The following is a 22897-nucleotide window of genomic DNA, read 5'->3' as shown; positions in this document are numbered from 1 at the left end:
AAAACTGCAGCTTTTAGGGGAATGTTTACTGTGAAAAACAATCATTTGTCAGAACAAACCAAAATTGACAAAAGTCTAATGCTTTTATGAATTTGTTTTGTTTAATACAAATACTGCACTGGCTTTCTTCTAAAGCAATCCACATTACAAAAGAATCATCATCAACAAAGATATTTATGTTCCATTTTAAAGTCCATTTAATTACGTCATGGTCTCTGCTGGGCTTCTTTATATAAACATTTTCAAACTACTCATACATAATAACTGAGCTTACCACACAGATAATTAGGATCAATTGTATCATACATAATTCAATTGACTGATTTTTTTGGTAAAGTACCTCGAGATGGCATTTGTTGTTCACTTTAAGTATTTAATGTACTTAAATACATTAAAGTCAATGTAATTAATTTATTTATTTGAGGTGGTTTTGTCAAATGTGTGTTTGGAGCGACATTGAGAAAAATTGTTTCCCTTTACGTCATTCCTGTCTTGTTCGGCTTCTTACTCTTTTTCTAAATTAATTTTGGTTATATAAATTATGAGTCAGTGTAGATAGTACTCATATAGATAGTACTGAATGACAAACTCACTAAAATGTTTTTATTTTTAATGTGGCCCTTCAAGAATTTCTTCTTCTTTCTTTTTCACTTGACTTTGGGAGCTTTAAAACAATGGTGTTGAAAGTGTGGTCTGATTTTTGGCCAGGGATCCAACCAAAGGTCATTGGGAAGATGCCCAATCTATGATCTAATATATTTCTACCTCCAAATGTTCACAATAAAAGACGGTTTGTAAATGCTTGGATGCACTCTCACCTGAGTTGCCCAAAGATAGTCGAGCCGCAGCTTCAGATCCAGCTGCCTGGAATGGAGAGCCAGAGCTCCAGAAAACAGCAGAACAGCCAACACGGGATCGTAGCCTCGAGTGTGCAGAAAGCCACCACTGAATGATGATGTAAAAACAGAGAAACAAAAAGAATTTTATTTCTAATGTTGCCCATACATAGTAAAAATTTGACTAATTTAGAAATTTTCTATAAGTGCTGCAACGGATAAGGTATTCAGGACTCTACTTAAGCAAAAATCCAGCTCATAAGAGCATTAGCTATCACATGAACTTTTATTTGAGTTATTGTCTTTCAGGAGTAGAGTGGTTTTACCACAAAGAATCAAAGAATCAGATATTTTACAGGAATTTAAAAAATTGTTTGGATAAAATTGTAATTTTGTAAACCAGCTCAAAACTAAAGCTGGAAGGTCTAACCCCACAGCCTGGCGGTAGCCGCTGCTTTCCATAACAGCCGTGTAGGTAACAGAGAGCAGGAGGAGCAGGAGGATCTTAGGGAGCGATGAAACACGGAGGTAAGGGACCACAGTGAGAGTCCCGGCCACACAGGACAGCAGGGCGTATGCCATGCTGGGACCAGTCTTGTCCACTACGGTGCTATTGGCAGGTCCGACCCCGAGGGCATCCGCAGCGATGTCCTCCACGAAACGGGTAGAGTTTGTCTCAACTTTACCCCACGGTACACATCCCACCTGGAAGAAATCAAACATGACCATGCAACAGCAACTTCCCAATCAGGATTCATAGGATATGAGTACAAGTTAGTTTCAGTGATCTGAAAAGTAATCCATTACCTCATTATCATGTAAGAAATGGCATGAATCGGTTCACAATGGATCAAAATTATGTGTTTGTTTGACTGCGGTAAAACGTCCTTCTTCTCAGGTGATTTGGGGATCAAATTCTTGTTGAAAACTTCAATGAAGACTAAAATTAGGAAGTTGAATCCATAATTCTGAATCATTCCCCATCAGAATACATAGATCTATAATTCCCTCCAAAAACTAATGGAACAAGACAAAATCCTTCATTCTTGTGCTTCATTTTTACTATAAAAAGACAATCCACTTAGCGAAATAATATTACATAAAAGAAAACAGAAAACAGTGAGTCAAACAAGGTTACTTTTCTAATGGCTTAAGGACTGAAGTATGCTTTTTGCAGCATTTTAAACAAATGAACACAGTAAATGCAGCAGAAAAATAAGAAGCCCACGCTATAGCAACATCTTAAAAGAAGGCATCCTCTGCATTTAATTGAGTGAGGAGCTGCTCTACTTTACAGTAATGGGGAAAAAAGACATCCATTCTTCAGTTTATATATAGGGACATAATGGTTCTATCATTTATTTTCTAAACATTGTTCCCTTCATAACAGACTGAGAGGGCCACGGAACAATGTTTCCATTTCCCACTAACAGGAACTATTTTGGCACATTTTTAATTCTTTATTAAAGTCCAGTAGATATTTATTATAAAACTAATTGTATTTCAAAAAGCTCAAAATGCCATTGACCCCAACAAGGTTCCCAGGGGCTCTTGGAACATAAATCAGGCTCATAACATCACAGATTTTCCACTGTACTTTAGACTGAGGATGATGTACTTTTCCCCATTATCACCTTTTGATTTGGCCAGACCCTTCTGGAGTGTTTGATGCATAAAAGTTTCATTCTTAGGCCCAGATGATCAGGTGATGTCCCAAATGTAGGTGGAGGTAGTTAGACTCCACCTACATGTGGTTTATTTTACAATATTTCCCTTTATGTTTGGTAATGTAAGACAAAAGACAAAAAATATATATTTTTAAGTATAAAACATAAAGACCCCTCAAGTCTTCATTGACCTGCTTACTTAATGTTTCCAGGAACATGACTGAACAAGGTGAGGCAGCATAACAGGTTCTAATAATTACAAGTCCAGCACACTTACTTACCACACAGGCCTGAGTAACAGAGTAGGTGAGCAGAACCAAGAAGATGCAGAGAACTGTTCGAATCTGGATGGTCAGACAGCCTGGTTGGCACTACAATCAAAGAAAAAAACTGATGGATTGAGAGTAAAAACACTCAGCAAATAAAGTACCTCTTAATGTATGTCAGTAGTATTTTGGACTTACTAGTTTCTCTATTGAGTCCAAAGAAGTGAGAATATTTAGTGGAGTGGCTTATGATATGCAGAGTTGGCTCAACACTGGATAAAGTTTAAAATACTTGTGTATATTTTTTTTTATACAATAAACATTCAAATTGTAAACCTCCACATGCAGGTGGCCTCAAAATGATGATAAGCATACCACATTAAACAAAGTGCAAATAAAACAGGTCGGAAGAGTGAATAGGAGGTCCTACCTGAACTCTGGTGAGATGTAGGTACATCACACAGGCCACATGGAAACACACACACAGCACCAGCAGCAGCAACACCACAACCCCTCTGAAAAATAAAACACATCCTAAAGTTTTCACTTAGATAAATAGAGAATATGTGAGAGTAAGTGTGTTAGGGATGTTCGTACTGTGGGATCATTAGCAGATAGATAAGGCCAAACAGGGCACCCAGGATCAGAGAGAGAACCACCGCACTGATGAAATGGTCATCATACACCTGGTGATACTGAGGAAAAACATAGAGACTGTAAGAAGTTGAAGATGCAAGAGCAGTATGTCACACACCACTCATGACAAAGAAAATGCATATATGCAAGAATAAAATGGGACATGACTTTGACATAAGTGAGCTATGCAAGTGAGTTTGCATCTATTGCAAAGAAAATGTAAAATGCTGACTGCTCATAAGTGCTTCACACAACCCCAGCTGAAAAAAAAAACTTCTGCTGAAATCATCCATTAACTCATTACAGACATTCAGTAACACAGATTGATTGTGGCGGCTACCCCTTGCACAAAAAGCTGACAGTTGTGATTGGTCGGTTCCACCATCCTTTTCATAAGAAAGTTCAATTTTACCAGTAAATTACAAGTTCAAAAGAACCTTTAAAGATACTTTCTTTATTAAAACTTAAACAAGAAAACTCTAAATCAAAGCGTATGTGTGTTTCCTATAGATATTGGATTTCAAATGTTTCACTCTGGCTCTGAACTTACTTTAATTAGCGGTATTTCAGTTCATTTTAAAAGCTCTGATGTTGTTAGATCTAAATTTGCCCAGCAGTGATGAAGTCCTGAACTCTGTAAAAGAAAATGTGTTGTGTGGGAGTGAACAAAATCATTACACTAATTTGTGTCTTTCTGTTTTCCCTGCTTAATTTATTTCCTGAAGGATAGCTTTTTTTCAGTTCAGTTTTAATTTTGATCTACCTGAACATTTTAATTCCTCTATAACAAGTTTCACAAACAGACAAGCCGGTCTGCGTCTCCTTTATAACACTGCCCACACACACACATATGGGAAGGATGTCACGTGTGTCGCTCAGACGTTCCCAAATCATTATCTGAAACTCCTCCTGAGAGGGTGGGTGGATTTTTCATACAAACACGCACACACACACAGACAACAAGTGTGGGAGAAACAGAATTATAAACTGTGTAGGGCATGATGTGTGGGAATGAGACAGAGGGAGGCAGATTATGCAGTCACGAAGCAGTTATCCTCATGTGTAATAAGGAAAAGTTCATATTTGATGTATGAGTGTGTGCTGCTATAAATGTAAAGCAAATGTTTCCCTGCAGGTGTGTGCATAGCCTCACCCTGCGCTCCCTGTCTCTGCTACTGTAAAACAAGGTGAAGTGGTTCAGATCTGATGTCCCAGACTCAGTCTGCCGCGCTTCGATGAGCCGACCGATGTAGCGATTGACCCGTGTGGCCGGGGAGTGCTGCACGGCTGTGGCCGAGAAGGATGTCCGACTCTTCAGCTTCTCCGATGCGGTCCGCAAGGCTCGCCGCTGTCAGACAGGAAAAGACAGCGCCATCACACAATGCACAGGTAGGCTTCACCTCAGAACCAAATTGAAGGTTGGGCATACAGATTTAGGGCTTGATCAGCAGGAGTCTTGGAGTATCTAAACATAAATAGACAAATATTGTTCTCTAAAGGTAGGGATTTGTTACATTCCTTACCAAATTGTCCCTGAACCGAAAATAAGGTAACTTTAGGTAATTGAGTCCTTCAACAATATTTGTAATGCAATGTAACAAAAAAAAAAAAACTAAAGCAACTCAAATAGACATTGCCTCAGTAATATGCTTCGGTTTGCATGTTACATGTTGATGTCCATGACAGGACAGTTAGAAAAAGAGTGAATAAATCTAGGTAGAAGGAGAAAACCTTTTCTCGCTAAATAGAAATGGCAGCAGGGCTTCATTTTACAAAGTTGCACCTGAATAAAACACAAGATGTCAGAAATACTGTTCTTGGGACAGATCAGACTCAATAGATATGGTTCACTGCAATTCAGACCACCATGTCGACAGAAAATCAAACGCATATCAGCACAAACACTTCATACAAACTGCTAAGCACGGTGTTGAAGGACGGGTCATTTGGAGTTTTGCAGCTACATGATCAAAGTGTTTTTCAGTCAATGAGTGGTCCTTGAACTTCTCTGTATACAGAAGTCTTTTAGAGTGAAATATGTGGGTATATCACCAACAACTAAACAACAACACATCTAAACCACACAGGACAATAAGGTTAACTTTTCCAAAATATTGCATATTTTGTTGTTTGCAGGTTTTGCTCAACTAAAAAATGCCTTTTTCAACAACAAACCAATAATAAAAAAAGAACTTCAAAACCTCTAGAAAAGTCAGAAATGTTATATTTTAACAAGTCACTGAAATTAATATTTTTAACTCATAACATCACATAAGACAACGTTTTGTTTCAAGATCAACACATTCCAGTGTTATAATTCTATGCTAAACTCCTCAGTGTCACAATGCCAGGATTTTGTCTACTTGGATAATCATGTAACAATGTGCGTAATGCTATTAGAGGAGATGATACCAGACTGTGTGTGATTACCAGCAGACATAATGCAATGTCATCAGAATCGAGAGGTATTAATAATCTGGCCGAGCTCACACAGCTGGATGGATTAAAGGTACTGGGCTACTTCTGATGACCAAACGTTGTGATGCAAAGACCCAGACTGACCAACCCACAGAGGAACAAGCCATCAAACTGAGTTACTGCTGTGTTAAGAATCCAAATGACTTTTCTAAAAGCAAACAAATGCAAACATTCAGTAACAAATGCACAGCACATAATAAGATGCACACTTCCCATAAAGGTCTACTTTTCTTGCATGGGTCCATTAAATATTCTCCCAAAAATCTTCAACATTTGTTGTATAAAGTCATACTCTAGTCATATTCTAATTGCTTAAAACATTACCTATAAGTGCTATACTTTGGATGCTATGAATGAGACAGGATTTGAGTGCTGCAGTGTGTGAGCCATTTGTTTATTCAAGACATTGTTTGTTTACATCATATCTCAGCACTTGCTTTGTCTGGGGGTACTGATGTGTGTGTTCATTCTCTACAACTCTCTCATGGATGAATTTTTGCCTCTTTTCCCTTTTATTGTTTATATTGTTGAAAAATTAGTCATATCTCAGGCAAGTAATATTTGGACTACTTCAGATATTGATATTGGTTGCTTTGTGATAAAACATTGATGCATTTGGTGTAATTATGGTAGGAAGGCCACACCTGTGAAGCTTATGATGTGTTTTTTTTCCAATCCCTTGATAAACTGCTCAGCATTTATAAATCTAAAGCAAAAATTGCCTTAGAATAAAGTTATTTTAAATTTATTCATTCAGTCATGTCCTTGTTGCAACATTCGCCGATATCATATTTTCTTGAGACTGTGCAGCTCTACTTCATAGCTAGTGTTGCCATGGTTACCTTAAAAAAGTAATCCAAGTACTGTTAACTGATTAATCCTTTAAAAAGTAACTTGGTGACTTTACTGAGTACTTGATTTCAAAAGTAAATTAGGTTATAAGTTACTTTATTAGTTTCATCCAACAACTGCCAACAATTTTTACTGCATTGTAGATTAGTTTTAACTATTGAAATATTACAAAATTGGTAAAGGAAAAGTCTGAAATTGATTTATGTGCACTTTAGTCATTTTAATTTAATAATATCATTGCTAATTTAACTTAGTAATACTAAAACTATTTAAAACATACACAATAAAATAAATGAGAATCTTGTAGAAAACATATAGTTCATGCAAATATTCTTTGGTAAAAGCATTAATTTCTGCAGAGCTAAAGTTATGTTAATAAAGACATCTTGTTTCATCCTGTCCAATGTAATGTGGCAATGCTGTAGTTATAATGTAAAAATATTCATTAATCTTAATCATAATGTTTGAGCCTGTGTGTAGATTAGAGACTCCACAACCTTGAGTCTTGTTGAGCAAATCACATACCTTGTCATCGTCCTCGCAAGTCATGACGTTAGAGAAGGGGATCTCGGCCTTAAACATCTTCCTACAGTGCATGAGCTGCACCAGCAGGTAGCACACTGTCTTGAACTTCATCCTCTTGGCTGGTTTGATGTCCGACAGGATAATCCCAGGAAAAATCTGAAAGTTGAGACAACAGGTGGTGTTAGCAATAATAATAAACTGGACCTGTTTTAACTCCCATCTTTCCAGATTCTAATAGAAGTATATTTGGTGTCAAACAAACTATTGATATGTCGTCTCTCTTCCTGGAAGCAAAAAGATGTTTGCAGAGTTGTATATATTTAAAAATCAAGGTGTGTTTTATCTTCTTTTTCTGAATCAGAAGACTCAAATTTTATAAATCAGGAAAAAAGTTTAAAATCACAAACAATATAAAATTGCAGTTTATATTAAAAAAACAACCAAACTAAAGCTACAAAACCTCAACATGTCAAGCTTTTGATTGTGTATACATGTTTGTGGATTTTTGAGGATTTAAAATACTACGACACGCATATATGCACTCACACACGCATACGCTGATGGTGCACATGTGCAGTGTGTGAGAGACAGTTTTACTACCCATGTGTACGCCTGCTTAGCACATGCTCTGTCTCTCCCTCTGCATGAGAGGATTATTATTACTGTACGACACTAACAGCTGTGGCACTTCTCAAGTTTTTGTTTGTGGGGAAAAAGAAGCATGAAAGAGGTGTTGAACCGTACTTTACGTCTGTGCGAAGGCACGATGAAGAATGTCTCGATGTGGTGCTTCTGTAGGAAGGCGTGCCTCTCGTGGCCAAAGCCTGGTTCCACCTCGTAGTCTCCGTTCAAACACTCCAGGGTGGTCCTTGTGATGTGCACCTTACTGAGAGCAAGATTAAAGTAGTTAGTGTTAAAAGTAGCTGGTGAGATCTTAAATCATTTCCTTCCTCATTATTTTTAGCAGGCTAATAGCCCCTCAGTTTGCTAAAAACTCTTCACAGTAAGAACATTTTCCTCCTAATGACTCATTTAATCTTATGTGGAGAGGTAAAATCTTATTACTTAACATAAAACACGACCAAACTGGGCCAAAGAGATGACCTCGTTTCACAGTGTTTTCAATGCAAATCTGCTTGTTACTGTACATGGCTTTTTGTAAACTGAAATTTATTACCAACGCTCAGCCCTGTTTCTGGTTCTCCATGCTGTATGTTCAGAGAAAAATCCCACAAAGGCTTTAAATAATTTCAGAACATTATGAATAAGGTGACTTCAGAAGGAATAAGACATTTTATTCATATCTTTGGACATGTTGCTACACCAGTTGATTTAATATAGTCTCTTTGATTATTTCCCAAAGACAAAAAGGGACTCAGAACTCGTTCATGAGGCAACGCCTGTCCCACCTTGAACCAGTCGGTAGCATCTATTGAATTCTGGTAATTTATTTAGCAATATTTCTCAACAAAAAGATCCCTTGAATAAACAGAAACATATTGCCAGTATCATCAAAAGACACCTAATTAGTAAATAATCAACCTATGGCTTCAGAGATTTTCAGAGAACATAAGGGAAGAAACAGCATCATAACCTCGTCAGGGATTAAGTTGATGAGAACTTCAGATCAAAATTCATCTGTTTGACATGTATGTTCAAAAAATAAATAAATCTCCACATCATTCTGACCACCCAGAATGAGACTTGGTGCCAGCAGCATCATGCTGTGGGGCAGCTTTACCTCTGCAGTGACAGAGAATCTTTTCAGAGTTGATGAAAACTGGGAGAGAGCTAAAAACAGAAAAAAAAAATATTGGAACAAAGCTTGATCCTGTAGAGCTGGTTACACTGATGATGATCAGTTAATCCAGTGCATTTGATTATCAGCACCTGACTGCTAATTTCCATTTCAAATTGAGTTGTAGCAGCAAGGGCGTAGTTATTCTTTTCTTCATACACAACTTTTTGTTTTCCTAATTAGAAAATCCAGCTGCAGTCAGCAGTGTTTGAAGTACATCAACATCTGGCTAATCTTATTCATTTCTGACTTCCCATAATTCTTTAAATGGAACACAACTTAAATGTAATTGACACATTTTGAACACAGTTTTTTCCTTTCTTTTCCCTGTGAGTGCTGCTTCATTTCAGTCTGACAGGTTCTGACAGTCGGTACTGACCCAGGCAGCCCACCAGCCTCCATCACATTTGCCAGTGTGACATCGTTTGACCAGACATCGTACTGCCACTTCCTCAGGCCCAACACACCACACAGAACCCGTCCTGTATGCAGCCCAACACGCATGTTCAGATCCACTTCGGTTGCTTCCACCACTGAACTGTTGGAAGACATAAAACATTGTAAATTACCCAAGATAAATGGAAATGATTATTGCACTCACAGATTTGTAAAGTATTTGTTAATTTCGAATATCACTTTTTAAAACTAAAATGAATTATTTGAATTTAATATTTTAATTAAACTAAAAAGATACAATAGAAATAATGGCTAAATTTTTCTCCCACCCTCCTTCACTGTGGGTTGGTCCAGTCTTAGTTAACGACTGTACCACTGTTTAATTTGGAAATAAAAGTCACTTCATCTCAGCATGAGTTTCTAGAAAGTACTAAGGACACTTCAGCTTTTCATCGACAGCTGGATATCTGTCACTTTTACGTGACGTGGAGCTGAAGAAGAAACTTGAGAGCAGCAAAGGCTTTACAAATGGTGGGTTTATGTGTTTATACAAAAGGACTGGAAAAGTAAAAGTGTCAGCCAGATTGAAGGAGGGATGTCTCTCTTTCTCCCTCTCATACACACATACACCCCTGGGCACCCCCCCACACACAAACACACACGCAGATGTGTGAATATGTACAGTACAGCAGAAGTCTGCCCTCTGAGATAAAGCATTCCTTCAGCTGCATCCCTCCACTTAGACACAGCAGCAGGGGACAAACAGGTCAGGTAAGTGTTCATAAGAGACAACAAGGTAAAGGTGCCTTTTATTTGTGTCAACGTCTTTGACAGAGAATGTGTGCTGGTGTCCGTTTTTTTCAAGGTGTTTTTGGTTTCTCTGTAGTCTGGGTCATCTTTAAAATTACTAGAGACCAAAAAATCTTTCAGGTAATCCGTCACATACAGAAACACTCCCCTTTGTCCTTCAGCTGGATTGACCTTCCAGTCAGCTGTATACGATGCTGAGGAAAAGAAAATCCCTGGATCCCCAGGTTAAAAAGGGAAATGTTTCCAAACACCACATATGAATGTTTTCACTTTGAATCAGTTAGTTTGGTTTGGTCTGTGGCCACATTTGTCATATTTTGTTCGAATCCATGGGTACAAATATAGATCAGAAATAGTACAAATATAATGTATTTGAATTAAATTACACTGTGTATTCATTTGTGAAAGACAACAATAAACCAGAGAGCAGAAGATGGCAACTACAACATCCTCTTTAAAAATAATATTTTACATAATTTGTACATATATTTTTCAAAACTCCTCTAATAAATATAAGTATTTTGTTGTTATTTTTTGGAAATTTGGGGTCAGATTTAAATAATATTATATAGAATGAAAATGATCAGAGTCTAATTTTATTTAACAATTATTGCAAATAAACTGTTTTGTTTATTTTTTCTTCCCTGAGACTAAGCAAGGTAACAGTAAAGGTAAGTCAAACTTTTTAATCATGGTACACTTATTTTTATTTTAACTTCTCTTCTTATTTTCATGTCTGCTGACAAAATCAGTTTTATACTCTGACCCAGCAAACAGTTGGCTTTGTCACTGAAAACAGTATAATTTTCTTTATTTTAAAAAGGTTTAGATAAACATAGCATCAACATATTTCAGTTTTCAGAAACTTGTCAAACACTTGCATATAGAAACTTGGTTTCTATCTGAATTTATGTACAGTAAAAAGATTTTAATTTCCAGAAATCTCAATAAACTTTGTTGTATTTCTCTGTTGGGTAGATAAACCTAGTAGAGCGTCTAAAGAGTGAAATTAAAGGAACTGAAATGATTCAGTTGAAACAATTTATTTAGAACAAATAAAAGTCAAAGTAAAAAGTTCAATACATTCTTTTCAAAGAAGAATGAATCACTTTCCCTGGCCTGTTGGGGATGAATTTGTTTTCTCTGTGGGCATTCGTTACTTACGCAATTGTATCAATCATATCCAATCCCATCTCCACACAGCAATGGGCATGGTCTGTCTTGGGTTGTGTAAGTCCTGACACACAATAGTAACAGTCCCCCAATATTTTTATCCGCCTGCAGTGATTCTCCTGCAAAGACATGAAGAAGAGTACAAGTGAATACTTAAAACATGAAGCACTCAGTTCAGTTCTTTGGAGAGACCGATTTATCCAAATTTTAAAACATGCAATATCCTTTAAATTGAAGTGATTTTATAACCAATGAAGAACTTATTGTTTTTAATTGACATGCTGTCAATGAGCAAAATTGCTACGCAGCAAACATTGGACTATTGCAAAATTATTACAAACTTTTTTTTATTACAAATAAGAATTCACTCACAACTTTTAGATGAAGGTGCTTCAACACATTAAGTCAAATAATGACGTAATTAGCAGGACTTTGCAGAACTTGACTGAAACTGTCATGTTTCAGTCAAAAAATTGCAGTACACAAAAGAATTTGTGTACTGTCAAAATGGTCAAAAATTGTGTACCATTTTGACAGTACACAAAATGGTGCCAATATTTTCAGTATTTTAGATTGGTGAATATTTAGCCAAAGCCATAGTCACAAACCTTTCAACTTCCAACTAAGGTTGGATGTAGCTTAATATTCAAGCATCACCACCAAATGAAAACAGAATTACAATGACAACTAAACCACATCAGCTGAAAAAATATTGTTTTTCCCACTCGTTTCCCACCGTTTTTTAATTTTTTCTGCCATTATCATTTCTCTTATATATTTTGAATTCTAAAAAATATCTTAAAACTGTAAAATTTTTCAATAAATCCCAGTTCCAACTTTAAGAACCAAGAACTAGAACAGAAATTTTATATCATCAGATCTCGTTTCACCACAACTTAATAGTTCATTGATTCACATCAAAAATTGACATTTCAAAATCTCTTCTCTTGGTTCATTTGAATACAAGGAAGAGGCAACTTAAAAAAACCCCACTTTGGACAAAATTAAAATGAATTGTGACTGCTTCTACATTTGTAGCTAAATCTTGAACATCAACGAACATGAACACCTTCCACCTGACACATGACTGACAGTCTACGAACTGCAGCTGCACCCCTGAACATGTAAATCACAAGTGGTGGTTGTGAAACCATTTATGCGTTTGTTGTTGGGGCCAACTCTAATTGCTCCGACATGCTCTTGAAGTAGAATCCCGCCCACACGTTCCCCCGACAGATCCTTCTATTTGTCACAGAGCACATTGTGCGCAGAGCTGTTGAAGTCAGGACACGTACAAAAATAAACTCACACCTTAGCAGCACATTACCAGTCAAGAAAACACAAACAGCCGCATTCTTACATGTGAACACCCTGTATTACACTGTACTTCAATTTGGTTTCATGCACAGGGTTCCCTGTCTCACTCAGTTATCAGACATAATGATGGCAAACCCTACAAAGCTTCCCCTGCAGGCAGCCTGTGAGTGACAAACACACATACATGCACACAGATATAGGGAGGATTCATGACAACTGCAGGGTGAGAGGCAGAGATGAGAAGAGAGAAGATGGGGTGCTCTGGTTTTCTGCTCACGGGAGCAGAAAGATTTTGGTGTGGGAGGATATGAGAATTCGGAACGTGGATGATTATCCCTGCCCAAGGTTCAGAAAAGTGTGTTTGTGTGTGCATATTTGTGCATCTGCGTGAGAAGAAACGAGAGAGGAGTTGTCAACTGACAGAAGGATACGTCTCAGGAGAACAGGAGCATTGTTTGTTTTCCAGGGCAAAAAAAAGATAAAAAATCGAGAGTTTAAACCTGCTGACTTAGAGGCCAGGGTGATGCACGCCTGCCTTCACCTGTCACCTGGTTGAAGGTTTTGTTTAGGTTTTTATCCATGGTGGTTAAGTTTAGTTTAAACCCTCAGGGAACAAATGTGTCGTGTAGCGTACAACAGTCAAGCTCAGCAGCTGTGACAGAGCTGGTTTCAAAGCAAATTTCTCTCTGGCTAACGCAACAGGGTATAAATCTCAATTAGGATGCAGCTGCACACATGTATGCAATATATCCTCATCACAGGATGTCCATAATGTGGGTTTTCAGAGCATTAGTTCAGTGCTAGTGAGTCACATATCACTTATATCTTGCTCTCTCTGTCCCTTCAGTCAATCTCCCTACGTTAAGCTCTGACTGATCGCGGCAATGGAGAACTAACTCAACGGGGATTATCCTGCAGATCATGTGACTTTGCCCGTGTGCATGTGCATGGTTGTTATAAAATAGGAGTAAACCATCTGATGAGATCTTCTGGCCTTGAGGAAGGAGAGATTAGGAGAAAGTTATCAGTGAGCATTTATTCTTATGATTTGTCTAGAACTGTATAAAAACAGCATTATATTTGCACGGCACAATGAAAATAAATAACTATGCTAAGCAGTGATGGGTCAAAATAGTAAATAATATGGACAGGAGCCAGCTGAGGTGACATCTGGTTAGCATGCCTCCTGGATGCCTCTCTGGTAACGTGTTTCAAGAACGTCCCACTGGGAGGAGACCCAGAGGAAAACAAAGTACACACTGTTCTTCTCGGCTGAACTGGGAACGCCTTGGGATTCCCCCAAAAGAAGCTGGCCCAAGAGACTGGAGAGAGGGAAGTCGGATGGAGGGAGGGAGGGAAGGAGGGAGGGAGGTCAGATAAGATTTTTTGTTCAACTACTCATTTTCATTCAAAACTTTTGTTTATATCAACATGTGTGCTTTCAAGCTTGTTTTTGTTCTTATATATCACTCAGTGTAAAGCTGTGATTTTCCTCGAGCATAGGCATTTTCTCAACCAATTTCAATCGTCCTTATAAAAACGGAGGAGGCCTTTCATTTTACTGCCACTTCAGATGTACGGCTTTTAATGAAGTTTTCCTATTAAAAAGTGAATGTCACGACAGAGAAAATATCCTTCTGTTCAACAAGTAGTAGCAGAATAGACCTCCTGTTTAGCACGTTACAGACTTTACTGCTCAAAGCAACAAGATGAACATGGCGCACACAGAATGAAGCACCTTGCACAAAACTAAAGCTTTATAGGTTATTTGATAAATCTGGACTATATTTGTTACTACAGTTCAAAAATCATGATTGTTTTTCTTGAGTTTTAATAATGGTTTTATGAAATTTTATTCAGTATAGGCTCACATAGTCCACACAGTCACAAGAATCTTGACCAGTCAAAAAGTGACTCACAGGATCTTCTTAGACTGTTCCAGAAGATAGGATTTAATACAGACCTCACAGCGCAATACATTTCCTTATAAAGACAGTAGCAAACCAACAGAAAAATGTGTTTCGCATCAATTTATAAAAGAAAAAATGTGAGTACTTGCTTTAGGATAGCAGTAGCTTGTAAGGGACTGGCAACCTGTCTAGAGAGTTATCCGCCTCCTGCCGTATCACAGCAGGGATACACTCCACCCTGCAGCTACAACCAAGACACGACTTTTTAAAAAAATATGTGGATAGATGGAAACAGTGAAGGCGATGTTGTGAGGTTGTAATTTATGTAAGTCGATGAAGTGTCCTCTGAGGTGACCGAAACCGGAATGTGTGTGGCTGTGTGTAGCTCATGCAGTTTTAATATGATTATAGCGGTCTGCCGGCAGATAACCTATCTCTCACCTAATCTCCTTTCCTGGAGAACAACACTGCATTGGCTTACTGGTGCACAGTGTGTGCTTCTGCGCACGTTAACAGTAGTCTCGGCTGGGCCGTATCACACACATACATGTTCACCCCCTCACACTTAAACAATCCTCTTCCTCAGCCCTCATCTCTCCTCTGTGAAAATCAGCCTTCTCATCTCCACTTCTTGACCTTCTTCAACTCCTCTTCCTCCTCCTCAGTGTCAGTCAGTATCTCCAGCCTTACTTTCACAATTTGGATCAATACATATATGGCTTGCTATAATAAATGAGTTCCAGGACTCAATAATACATTCAGTTTTCTTGGAGACAAACAGCTCACTGAAACATGAATTCACTAGCTGCTTCCACAACTGTGGGCTGAGCAGGATGGCTCAGTGACATTATTTCTTAACAAAAGTTATAGAAGAAAGTTTTCAATATTTATTGTCAGCTTAAGTGCACAAATAACACGGCAAAAATCTGCACCCCGAGCACAGACAGTACAAATAAACTTCAGCTCTTGCAACAGCCCCAGAATTACCAGGATAAAATAAAATAGAAAGAATTGTTTGGATTTGGATTGTGTGGGTAGTTTTAAACTACATTCTTATTGGCAGCTGACAAAATCAGGATCAAAAGCTCTTTAGAAAGTAATGATAGAATTATGAACATTTCAGATGGTATGTCCCAATATCGTATTACATTCGTTTAACTAATTGGAAAAGAAACTACTAAAACATACCACAGAGCAGCAGATAATACAGAAAGTCCTGTTGGGTTGCCAAAAATGCATTTGGCAAGTACGTTGAGTAGAACACAACAGTTTTCAAAGTTGCTGAGTTTTCAAAAACATACAGGGTTTATGAAAAGTGTTAATAACATTAACAACTTATTGCATTTTCTCAGATTATAAAAGCAAAGTTCAATGATGGAAAAATGTCTGTTTTTAGTATTTCTTTACAGACAAAGATCTGTAACGGTCTTGACTTAGAAAATAAAACTTTGGCTTATTTACTGGGAAGAATGAACTGATAATAAAGATTCCTGAGTAGGTGATTTTCTTATGGAACTGGTTTCAGAGGAGATGTTTTTCTTCTCCTTTCCACAGAAACTCCTTTGAATTGGGTTTGATTTAGGGACAGAGGTAGAAATTAACCAGAAATGGAAAAGACTGAGGAACTCCCTACAGGAGAGAGGTGGAAGGCACTGTGTACGTGACTGGAAAGATATAAAAGAAGAATTGTATGTGTTAAGTTTCACTTCTGCTTCCTCTTTCTTCTCGACCTCTTTCTAGCCTGACCTCTGATTTTTCAAAATAAAATATCTAAAGACAAATGTGCATTTCTCTGATTGACTCAGTGTTTCACTAATTAGAAAAGAATATTTCATTACAGTCTCAACCCATTTTATCTTTATACTGTGAAATCCATTCAAGCCACTAGCTTCAAAAGTTTCCTGTTTGTAGTCTGTATAAAAGCAGTTGTTCTGTGAAAGAGAGGAAAGAGAACATCGATCATTTTTGAGTAAAATGTTAGAGAAACTTGTTCTGGATCAATTAAACTCATTTAACCTTGCAGCATTCCAAAAGAAAAAAAACACTCTGGGATAAGAGCTCATCATATGACAGAACATTCACTAATAAAGATTGCACATGCCTTCAGACAATTCAGATTAAATAGAACTTTAGCGGTTCTTTTGATACTTTTAACCACAGCACCCTATAAGATATACTCAAACATTGAATATCCTGCAAATGTCAGCTATTTTTTTTTCCAACAATAAAAAATAAAAAGAGACATTGTTCAACTGATCTATGAAATGATATTTTCATATCAAACATTTATATATTTTCATCAAGTTGACAAAAACTTGACTGGGACTCTTATAGCTCCATCTGTTCCATCTCTTGTTTAAATTTCTTTATGTTGTCATTGTCATTTGAAGCCAAGATGATTTATGTTAATCAAGGAAACTTACCGTTGCCAGTTCATCAAACTTCCCAAAGAGTTCATTCAGCAACTTGACCAGTTCCTGAGCAGTGCACTGAGAAGCTAAGCTGGTGAATCCCACAATGTCTGCAAACAGGATGCTGGAGGAAAAAACAAGAAGACATTTTAATCTGCATTTTATTCCTCCCTTGTTGTTTTAGACAAACTAAAGTACTTGCTGTTTTAATACAAAAATGTCAAAAGAGAATGTGAATAGAGCATTGTGCTACTGTGCTGTGTTTTCCATCCTTGCAGCTAAACACACAGATCACTTTAAAGCAAGAGTAATTGGCTAACAGTGATCAGCAATGAAGCAAACAGCAAGTACTATAATCCAATCCCTGATAAGTGAAGGCGTCTTTTAGGCCAGCCACTAAATCAATTACGGAGCTGAATTGCCTGCTGCTGGCTAACTGAAGTAGTGCACGAAGTAGGTGTTGAAAACCACTTAGCCCCTCATTCATTTGCTCAGAGGCAGCCCAGATGGCACCAAAACAAGGTGTTATGGATCTTATTGACTCGGTGGAAACTCACTGCTCTCAGTGGAGCATGCATCAAAGCTTGAGTGGGATTTAGCTTAATCATGATAATTGACTCTCGAGTTCTGAGACACCTCACCCAGAAAAAAATACAGGAAAGTACTTTGCATCATCCGTGTAAGGTCGACATGGTGGCTCGGCTCTGCAGCGGGTGCATTTCACATTTCCTTTGTGTTCTTTATGCGGAATAGATTTCAGGTGGTGGCGCAAATTTGGGGTTCTGATGCCTATTTGGACATTAGTGTCAACTGCATAATTGTAGATAACTACCTTTCTATCAAAGTGTACATTTTCATGAAGTAACCTATTAGAAACAAAAAGCACTGAAAAATATCAATGTTCAATAGTATAGTTCTGTGCTTTGTAATAAATAATTTCAAGCAAGTTCTGGTTTTGTTGCACATGTGACAGTCTACTGTATTCACCACATGTGTAGACTAAAGAATAAGGTTTGGTTAAAACCTTGTAGAAGAGGGTGCTCTGGATTATATTACATTGATTCATAAAAATTCTGCTTTTTGTGATCCATTGTTGTAGCCCCACTATTGCTAGAGTTGTTAATAGGATAGTTTTTAGAAACTTTCTCATCCAAACACATCAGAATCGTAGTGAAGCACGATTTCAAATCCATCAGATAAATGGTGCCAAACTCTTTTAATTTTTCCTCAGAGATTACAGTTACTGCTGCATTTTTATGTAGAAGACTTTTTTCCCCCTTCCTGCATCGTGACTATGTCAACCAAGTTCTTTTTGCTGCTTGGTGCAGTTGCTCTGGAGTCTGATGTATGCAAAGCTGGGATCACGACCGTCGCTCAGCTGAAGAGCTCTGTTGTATAATATTTCACTGAATGGTTCCGTGTTACAGGTCATACTGATGTGTGGATGGTGAGGCGAGAGCAGCAGGGTTGGCCAAGTGCATGTGTGATTAAATGTTCTCAGAGAAACATCAAAGGGACCCTGATCACGGGTGCAACCCCCCGCACCGCTACATAAAAAATATTTTTCCAACATTTTTTTTTTTTTAAATCCCTGTTCTGATGCGTGTGCATGCAGCAGAGCCCTGGAGGCGAGCAGGGGCTGGCTTGCTGGTAGAAATAACGGGACATTTGGCAGTGTGCCAGTGTGGTGGCGAGGCTGCTCGCTCCCATGTTGTGATCGCAGAGGAGATGTACACTCAGAACTAAAATGATACAGGCAGACAGACAAGAGTTGAGGACTCCCTCTTGACAGAAGTGCTGTTGATATGCTACCTAACACTCGACTCCTACACTAAGCAGCACTAATGCACCTCTCCTTTTCTCTTTACCGCTTCACTGAAATGAAATCAGCTCAGAGTCGGGTCAGGTTCTCACACTTTATGTCAACTGTGAAGTAAAGTGAGCACTAAAAAAGCTAATTAAAAATACAGGGAAACACCAGTATTTATTGTATGCCTCAGGTAATGCTCCTTTTCCTTTCTCTGGTCATTTCTCAGGCAGTTAAAATAAAGTCGACTGCACAAATTTAGCTTTTTTGAATATTTTCCTGTCAAAATCTTTAAAGATAAAATTGAAATAAGAAAATCTGATCCATCCATCCATCCATCCATCCATCCATCCATGCATACATGCATAACTTAACCAATAGTATTATTTTTGCTGGTTTCTTATTGAACCATAAATTATGTACCATTAATTAAATGAACCTTTTTTACGTTTTCAGTTTTTTTATTGTTCCAGTTTAATGTTATTTAATCAATATATAGAAAAGCTCAAGTAAATTGTTAAAAATCCCAGAATTATGATAACTTTCATGCCCGGGAAGAGTGGATGTCATATTCTAACTGACTCAAGCCCTACGTGCTAATGCTTCGAAATAATGAAGTTTAAGCATATTTCTAAAAGCCGCCACAGTTTAATTACTCTCTTTCAATCTTTAAAGACAATTGTTTTGTTTCCTTTGAGGGAAAACATAAACTTCTTTGTCTGTAGCTGATGTTTTTTGGTAACTGAACACGTAGTCTGTTATTCTCTAACTTTTTGCTCTGGTTCTGAACTCAACCCCCTCAGGGGAAACATCTGCTTATATCTTTACCAGTTAGTCTCTAACTGTTTCTGCCTGCTGGTGGTTGCTTAGCTCAATGATTCTTACATTCCATTGAGATGCACACAAAAATCAGCTTTGGCATTATGTTTGACAACCAGGAAGATGAAGCAGAACCTAAAGCAGGAAGAACTGTCAGAAACTTCAAATTTAAGAGATATGACTACTCTTCTTAACAACTGTTAAGTAAGTCTATGTAAATGCATGGTCTGATTTCCTCTCTGATTGATAAACTGCAATGTCACTCCTGAAATGAAAACACCCCCTGTGCACACCTCCTGAGTTGTCATGACATCCCCATACCTGACATTGTCATGGCGCTGGATGTAGATCTTGTGAAAAATTCTTTCTGGTGGCTTCAGGAAGTCCTCCTTCATCTCCATGGCAACATTTCTGGGCAGCAGGCTCATTAGTAGACGCTCCTGAGGAGGGAGGAGGTGAAGGCAGAAAGAAGGCAGTGTTAGGACTTCTAACTGCATTAAACAAAGTCACCAAGAGTTGTCTCTTTCTCGCTGAAGATGTGAGGATTTTATTTTTAGAAATGTAGAGAAAGAAATTGTTAAACACTGAACTCTTGAGAAACAGTTTCAGCATAGTTTCCTTATACAATGTAATCCCCATCTGTGACTGTTTTTTTTTTTTGCCAGTGAATTTATTTTAAAAATTTAGATTAAGAAACTTAATGGTTTTTTTTCTAAATATGCATTATCTATATAAAATTACTACATAACGTAGGTGGAACATATTTTTCTATAAAAATAACGATGAAACAATTATATTCTGTGCTTGATAAACAGAATAAATGAAATAGAAAATAAAAATAATTAGATAAATATATATAAGTAAATAATCATAAATTCTGCAAATGGCAAGAAGTCCAAAACTACACAAAACAAGATCAAGATATGACATAGGACAACTAATAATGCACTTAAGAGACAGTGAGCAGTGAAAGCAGTTGTGGAATTTGGGGACTGCAGCTGGAGATGTCAGAGTTAAACAAAGGTCTTCTCCACAATAACAGGGATATTTTGCAAAATGCACAATTCAAGTGCAAATATCAAACTTCATAAAGTAATTTCTTGGTGCTAAATGAGTGCAAATCTGACTTTATGCATACTTTTCATTTTAAAACTCAACACAGAGGCAGAATTTACTCATAAAATAAGTCAGCAGAGCAAATGCAATCTCTCTCCACTGACACAGTTTGTCCACATTTAAGTAATTCATTATGCATGCATGCCAGGGAATGCCCAACAGTATTTATGTGTTGTTATGTAAATTACACCCAGAACTAATAGCTTCAAGTTCTGGAGATGAGAGGTGCTTTAATTAAACGAACTGTGCAAAAAAAATAAATAAATTAAAAAAAAAAAATATATATATATATATATATATATATATATATATATATATATATATAAAATTAAGACTGGTGGTTATTTAGGAGCAGAAGAAAAGTTCTGAAAAAGATCTACTGTGGTGTTTGCTCAGGGATTATGTTTTTCAAATCCTTTTTATTAACATTTCTAAATTGTGTTTAAAATCATGGTGTTCTCTCTATAAGTTAACAATGCAGAATATGACTGTGGAACATTATAACCCTGGCCTTACATGTTGTGACTAATTCTGTAAAGGGATCCACATGTATTATCAAATTCAGAGGCACACTCACAAGTTGGGGGGAAGAAACCAGAGAATTAAAAGATTTATTCGTCAATTGAAAGAAAAGGCATTTATTTTATGTGTTTATATTTACACGTTACATTTTGTTATTTTAATTTTTTAGAAAGGCTGCTGGAGTGCTCAGGGAGAACCCACGCACACATGGGGAGGACATGTGCGCGTGGGTACAAAGTTAACAACCAGAAACATCGTTTTATGTATTTATTTGATCTTTTCACAACATCTGCTGGAGGACACCTATGATCACCTGGTAAAAAAATTTACTGACTCCCAGAGGGATACAGTTGAACGCTTTCTCCAAGCTCACAAAACACATGTAAGCTGGTTGGGCGAAGTCCCATGCACCCTCCACATCCCTGCTGAGGGTGAGGGGCTGTTCCAGAGTTTCACAACCAGGACCAAAAGCATTCTGTCCTTCCTGAATCCAAGGCATTGTTACTGATGGATAAAATTACAAGGATTCTAATTGCTGCTGTACATAATCAAATACAGTTACCTTGTTTCTGTCTGTGGTGCATTGCTCATTATGTACTCAGCACAATGTTTCCACCTTTATTAAAGGTGGAGATTAAAAAGCTAACACATTTCACAAGAACAAATCATAGCTGATGACATTCTCCAACACAGACAAACCAACATGTCATGAAGAGGCAGAAGTGTTTTTATGAGCAGAGTAGATTGTGCAAGCTATCGTGTAACTTTGTATTTTGAAGGATTAAAGAAAGTCATGGTTTCACACCTTTTGTCAGTGGATAAAGCAGTGTTTATGCCACTTATTGGTACATGTTACCCAACGGTTGACTGCTTAGGGGTGCGCTTACTGTCTCAGCTCAAAACGCCTCTTGGCCTATCCAACAGCCAAGTAACAATGATTTTCACAGTTTAAACCAGACCCTCACACACATTCCCCCGGTTTAATTTACTTGTATTTACTTCTGAAGATTAAATACATCAAGCTAAAGGTTAACTGACTTAATATTAGCTGAAGACAGAGACATGGAGAAGACAGGTGGAGGTCAAAGAGTTAATTGGCACGAGGATCTTTCTTTTTGTGTGTTGTATGAACCAAAAAAGGTCTGTATGTTTGTAGTTCTCTCCTCTTCGCTCAATCTTTCAATCTTGGTGGTTAGGGGCACATAGGCAGCAACACTGACTTTTTCAAAGTAAAAAATCCTTTAAAAATTGCAGTAATGTCTGTTTATTTTTCTGAAATTGAAAAATAAACAGATATTACTGCAGCTGCTTCTTTGAGGGGAAAAAACCAAATCCCAGACACAGAATCAACTAAAAATGTCAAGATATCTCAAAGACCTTGAACATTTGGTCTTGAGAACAAAGTTGATTTTGGAGACAATAACACTCCTGCAGCCTGCAATTAAGCTCCCATCTGCTGTTCTTAACAGGCATCTTTTACCTGTATGGGGTGAAATCTGCTTTGTAAATCTGGTGGAAAAATAAGTTTTTTATTGTATAAGTTTTTAAACAGGAGTTT

General features: G+C 37.5%; 1 protein-coding gene across 1 annotated transcript in view; it reads right to left on the bottom strand.

Moving 5' to 3' along the window:
* The window catches only part of LOC114151481 (adenylate cyclase type 1-like), a 45687-nt gene that overhangs the window by 11872 nt on the left and 10918 nt on the right, over positions 1-22897 (bottom strand). Inside the window, exons 3-14 of the mRNA XM_028028721.1 lie at positions 20023-20141; positions 17088-17199; positions 11429-11556; positions 9438-9596; positions 8005-8146; positions 7261-7416; positions 4559-4753; positions 3367-3464; positions 3200-3284; positions 2785-2874; positions 1267-1541; positions 819-945 (exon numbers count right to left, since the gene is read on the bottom strand). Of these exons, the coding sequence (XP_027884522.1) occupies positions 819-945; positions 1267-1541; positions 2785-2874; positions 3200-3284; positions 3367-3464; positions 4559-4753; positions 7261-7416; positions 8005-8146; positions 9438-9596; positions 11429-11556; positions 17088-17199; positions 20023-20141 (1686 nt within the window). The remainder of the gene's footprint in view (positions 1-818; positions 946-1266; positions 1542-2784; positions 2875-3199; positions 3285-3366; positions 3465-4558; positions 4754-7260; positions 7417-8004; positions 8147-9437; positions 9597-11428; positions 11557-17087; positions 17200-20022; positions 20142-22897) is intronic.

The sequence above is a fragment of the Xiphophorus couchianus genome, chromosome 9 (genome assembly GCF_001444195.1).
Source record: "Xiphophorus couchianus chromosome 9, X_couchianus-1.0, whole genome shotgun sequence".
NCBI lineage: Eukaryota > Metazoa > Chordata > Actinopteri > Cyprinodontiformes > Poeciliidae > Xiphophorus > Xiphophorus couchianus.
The sequence above is the reverse complement of the archived record's forward strand: the minus strand, read 5'-3'. Positions and strand labels throughout refer to the sequence as shown.